The following is a 5,547-nucleotide window of genomic DNA, read 5'->3' on the forward strand; positions in this document are numbered from 1 at the left end:
GGTTCGATTTATTTTATCCAGGTAATAACATATTAGTTAACAATAAATTCTTAAATAGAATGTAAATTTATAATAAATTAGTACTTAATTTATTAAAATGAAAAATATTGTGTTAAAAAAATAGGAGAAAAGAACAAATAGAGCTTTGACTTTTTGGCTCATAGACACTTAAATTTTTAACTTTTTCAAAATCTAGACACATCGATTTTTTGATTCTGTTAGACTAAAAAAAAGTCAAACATGGTTTTTTTATTCTGACAGTGACCCATATATAGATGCACACATGGAAAAATTTTAAAATAGGACAAATTAGACCCAGAAATCAATATGTTCAAGTTTTCAAAAAGTTAGAGACTTAAATATATTTTTAAATCTTCCAAAACTTAAATATCAGCGATCCAAAAGATTAAAGACCTATTTATCTTTCTCTAAAAAATAATTCTTTTGTGATGAAATTTATTATTTAAACTAATCAGCAATAATATTAATTGTGGGTAGCTACTTGACAATATAATAGGAGGCTTGTATTTCTATATAAAGTCCTAGAAGGCTGAGTGCTCTACTTCCCTCTTCCCATGCATCTCTGATCTCGTATTAATTTGTTCCTACTTCATATTAGTTGTTTCCTTTTTAGTTAAGAGATGGCACTAACTGGTAAGCTTAGCACTGAAATAGCAATCCACTCACCTGCTTCAAAGTTCTTCGACCTCGTGACAAAGAAAATGCACCATGTTCAAAACATTTGTGAAAGAGTGCATGCTGGCAAGCTGCATGAAGGTGATGACTGGCACAGCGTCGGTGGTTCGGTCAAACACTGGACTTATGTCATAGGTAATAACGTACTCCATGTTATTATATTTTACGAAATGGATAATTAATATCGTTGTAGATAGGTATACAAGATAAAAGTAATTTGTTGTATAGTCTATAGAATCTGAGAAAATTGAGGTGATCTCAAAGCTATAAGGTGAATAGTTTGTCCTTTTTTTAATTTGGATTAATTAATCATTCTTCTTCATTCTTTCTTTCTTTTTTTATTTTGCATTTATTGATCTTGATTTTCATGCAACAAATTTATAATTAGTTAACTTTAACTATTTTTTTAAATTCTATTTGTTAGAATATAATTAAGATCAATTAGAATCAATTCTAACACTATTAATTTATATTTTTTAAAGAACTTAGAATTTATAGTTTATAATTTAAAATTTAGAATAACAAATTTATGTTTTAAAATTTAAAATTAAAAAAATAATTTTCAAAAATTTAGTTTATTTTTTATCGAAAAAAATAAAATTTTTAACATTATTTTTTTCTTAATTCTTTGGTTTTCAGAAATATGTTTTTGATCCAAAAAATATATGAGTCACTTTAGTTTTCCTCTAATTTCTTAGTTGGTATTGATGGCTATTTTTTAAAATATTAAGGTTTTTTTTTCTCTTTATTGCTTAGATTTCGTGTTGAATGGATTTAGTTATAATTATAATTATAATTACAAAAGAATTAACAAACTTTTTAATATGTTAATACTTATGATGCATGGACATTGACACGGACACGAGACACGACACGATACGGGACACGCCGACACACGAATTTTAAAATCTTATAAGACTCAGAAATATATATATAGATAAAATATATTTTTTAGATAAATCGTAATGATATTTTAATATTTTAATGATATTAAAATATAAATTAATTTTTTAATTATTTTTAAAGTCTTATTTTAATTATATAAAGTATTTAAAATATTTTTTTACTTTAATAAATAATAATATACACTATTTCTAAATTTATTTCAAAAATACATGTTAAGAATAATGTTGGATATGCTGATACGTGACGGTATTTAAGTGTGTTTAAGTATGTCTGGCGAAATTTTTTTATTTTTAATTAAAACACGGTTATATATGATAGACACACGTTTCGAATGAGTGTCGATGAGTGTTATATTCGAAATGTGTTCAACACACATACATAACAATTTAGCAAAATATCCGTGTTTCATAGGTTAATAATTATAATAAGCATAAAAATTTAGAAGAAGGTAGGACCGAAATCAAAGCAAACATTCTTAGGATCTCACTAATTTTATTCTCATATTTCATCTAAAAATGTACATATTTTCTATTTTCTAAAAAAAGCTTGTAGTAACTTAAAAAAAAATGTGCAAATCGTTGAAAAAGATGTGATAAGTGATAACTTGAAAAAAAAAATTTGAAAGAATGCTACATGACTAATATAATTTAGAGTAAAGTATCGTTTTTATCCCCAACGTTTGGGGTAAGTTCTAAAATTGTCCCTAACGTTTCAATCGTCCTATTTAAGTCTCTAACGTTTCAAAATTAATTCAATGTTGTCCTGCCGTTAGGGATCCGTTAACAGAATTGACGGCGGGACAAAATTGAAACGATTTTAAAACGTTAAGGACTTAAATAGGACAAAAACGTTAGAGACAAAAACGATACATAAAAATAAATTTTAATTTAATTTTATCTTTCAATAATATTAATTTTTTACTGTACATAGTATTTAATTATTTTTTAATTACATCTAAATAAATTACACTTAATCACATTATTTTCATTTTAAATAAATTTATTTTTTTATAATTTTAAATAATTTTGATACATTAGAGACAAAAGGTATAATTTATATTTTATTGTATATATATTATTTTTTTCTTTTCTGCAAGTTTATATACTAGTCATTTAAAAATTGATATTATTGAAGGATAAAATTAAAATTTATTTCTATGTATCATTTTTGTCCTCAACGTTCGTTTTCGTCCTATTTAAGTCCCCAACATTTCAAAATCGTCTCAATTTTGTCTCACCGTCAATTCTGTTAATGGATCCCTAATGGCAGGACAACATTGAGTCAGTTTTGAAACGTTAGAGACTTAAATAGAATGATTGAAATGTTAGGGACAACTTTGGGACTTACCCCAAACGTTGGAGACAAAAACGATACTTTACTCTATAATTTATGATTTTATGTGAATATTTAACCGACAAAGATATTTTTTTTAAATATTAAATACGAAATTTGAGACTTTAAATCCTAGCTGTATAAAAATAAAGTTTAATAACTCAAAATATTATAAACAATTAATTAATATTGATAAAAAGTGTTAGTTTTTATTATTTTTCAAAAAAATAAAACATTCTAAAATAAATGATAATTTATATATAAAAAGAAGAAAAAACAAAAGAGCACAATAATAATAATGTTAATGTTGCCAAATGAAGAAGATGAACTGAAAAGGGGAAAAACGTTAAAAGAAAAGACCACGAGCGAGAAAATGCACGGGTTTAAAAAATGTAAGGATAAAATTTGGGTGAACATACAAATAGCCTTTTTTTTTAATATTTTATAGACATTAAAATCAAAATGACTTATTTATCAAGAGTATAATTATATTTAAATGTGTTGATGTTTTACATTGACAGACGGTAAAGTAACTACATCCAAAGAGACTATTGAAAGCATTGATGAGAAGAACAAAATAGTCATATTCAAACTCTTTGATGGAGATATCGATCAACGCTACAAGGCCTTTAAGGTTATTTTTCAAGTGATTGAGAACAATAATAATGGAAGTGGTTCGGCTAAATGGATCGTTGAATATGAGAAGGTCAATGATGATGTTGAAGCTCCATATGGCTACATGGAATACTTTGACAAATTTACTAAAGACATCGATGCTCATCTTCTCGAGGCATAAGCTACAACAATTAATAATAATAACAATAAAAAAGTTGTTTGGGCATAAAGTTAATAAAGTGTGTGCTTATCTTATTAATATAATCTGGGTTGTGAACTTGTCGCGAAGAATAATATAAATGATTTGCATTGTCTGTTATCCTTCGTTTGAATGGATTATTAATTGAATTGAAGTTCTGTTTCGTTTTATTTTTATTTGACTTCGACACAGAATGTCGATTAAGTTTGTATTACTAATCGTAATTTAGGTTAATCGTAATTTAGGAGTAGATACAACTCCTTTAAAAAAAGAGCTCAATCCAAAACTTATCGACTTTAATGTCGAAATAAATTTTGCAGTAAGTGCATGTTTGGGCGCCATTATTTTGTTAAAAAAAGATCTTTTTTTATTTTTTAACGTGTTTGGCAAATTTTTAGTAGTAAAAGTAAAAGCACTAGTAAAATCAAAAAAAGATCTTTTTTGAGAAGCTGTAATTTACATCTTTTTTTAAAAGATCTTTTTTTCTTAAAAAAAAGATGTTTTTCATGTAATAAATAAACAAAAAAGTACTTTTATATTGTTATACCCAAACATAATTGATAGATAAAAAGACCTTTTTACATGAGATATCCAAACATAAAATTACTTTTACTTCTCTATAAGATCTTTTAAAAAAAGATAACTCGAAAAAATATCTTTTCTCAAAAGCTCACCCAAACAAGCCCTAAGTGGAAAAATAATCTGACTTTTGTAGTATTAATAGTAAAGTTAGATAAACAAATGTTTAACATGAACAAAGATGAAAGTAAAATCAAAATAGACTTAAAATAAAATTAAGAATCGAAAATAAAATCAAAATAGACTTGAAATAAAACTAAGAATCGAAAAGAAGAAATGGAAAATGAATAAACACTAGAAAGTAAAATGAAGAACAAAGCTAGAAATAGAAACAAAGAACTAATTAGAAAGAAAATGCTTAAATAAAAAAAATAAGAAACAAAAATGAATCGACCTCTAACACTCACATATACTTGCACTCTATAATCTTCTGTTGTATTAGTATAACTGAAAATTTTGTAGAATTTGTCATTTGTGGTGTTGAATGAAAGTCTCTATTTTAGTTATTTGATTCTAGTATTTATAAAGAAAAACCTTTAGTTCATGAGAGCTCTTTAGTAATTACATATGATCAAGGTTCAGAAAATCGAATCGGTTATCAAACTGCTCTAGTCATTGGTTTATTGGTTTATTGATTTAACCGGTCCAACCGGTGGTTCAACCGGAAAAATCGTTTTAGAATAGAATAATAAATAAATTATAAATAAACACCCTAAAATATAATTATAAGTTAATATAAATCTTAAAATATCTTCGAAATTTAAAACACTACATAAAATATTATCAACCAAATACATATGATCTTATCAAAATCCAAACTCAAAAGTTAAATAGTAATAAAAGCATATCTTTGACAAAGCACAAACCTTTAGAACAATACACCAAGAAATTGATTAACGTTCTTTGTCTTTGATCTGTCCAACCATCAGCCATGAGGGTACATCCAGTTTCCTTCCATGCACTCCTATAACTATCAACTAGCATTTTACTTTCTCTTTTAAGATCAGCCAACAAATGAACCCTTAACTTATCATAAGAAGGCCCCTTGTAACCAGGTCCAATACCAGCAACACCATCCAACATATCTTGGAAAAATGGCGACATCACAGCATTAAACGGAATTTTACAATCCAAAAGCCATCGAGCAAACCGTTTATCAACCTCGTGTATTGCCTCTTTGTTTTGCAAAACACTTTTAATACTTGGTTGAGCTCCTGGAG

The 5,547-nt window shown here is 26.3% G+C and overlaps 1 protein-coding gene across 1 annotated transcript; it reads left to right on the top strand.

Annotated features, from left to right (window-relative positions):
* On the top strand, window positions 564-3,868 carry LOC107612265 (MLP-like protein 43). Its single transcript, XM_016314058.2, has 2 exons — window positions 564-831; window positions 3,456-3,868. Exons 1-2 carry the CDS (start codon window positions 642-644, stop codon window positions 3,728-3,730), a joined length of 465 nt encoding a protein of 154 aa, XP_016169544.1. The 5' UTR covers window positions 564-641; the 3' UTR covers window positions 3,731-3,868.

Source organism: Arachis ipaensis, chromosome B08, assembly GCF_000816755.2.
Source record: "Arachis ipaensis cultivar K30076 chromosome B08, Araip1.1, whole genome shotgun sequence".
Classification (NCBI taxonomy): domain Eukaryota; kingdom Viridiplantae; phylum Streptophyta; class Magnoliopsida; order Fabales; family Fabaceae; genus Arachis; species Arachis ipaensis.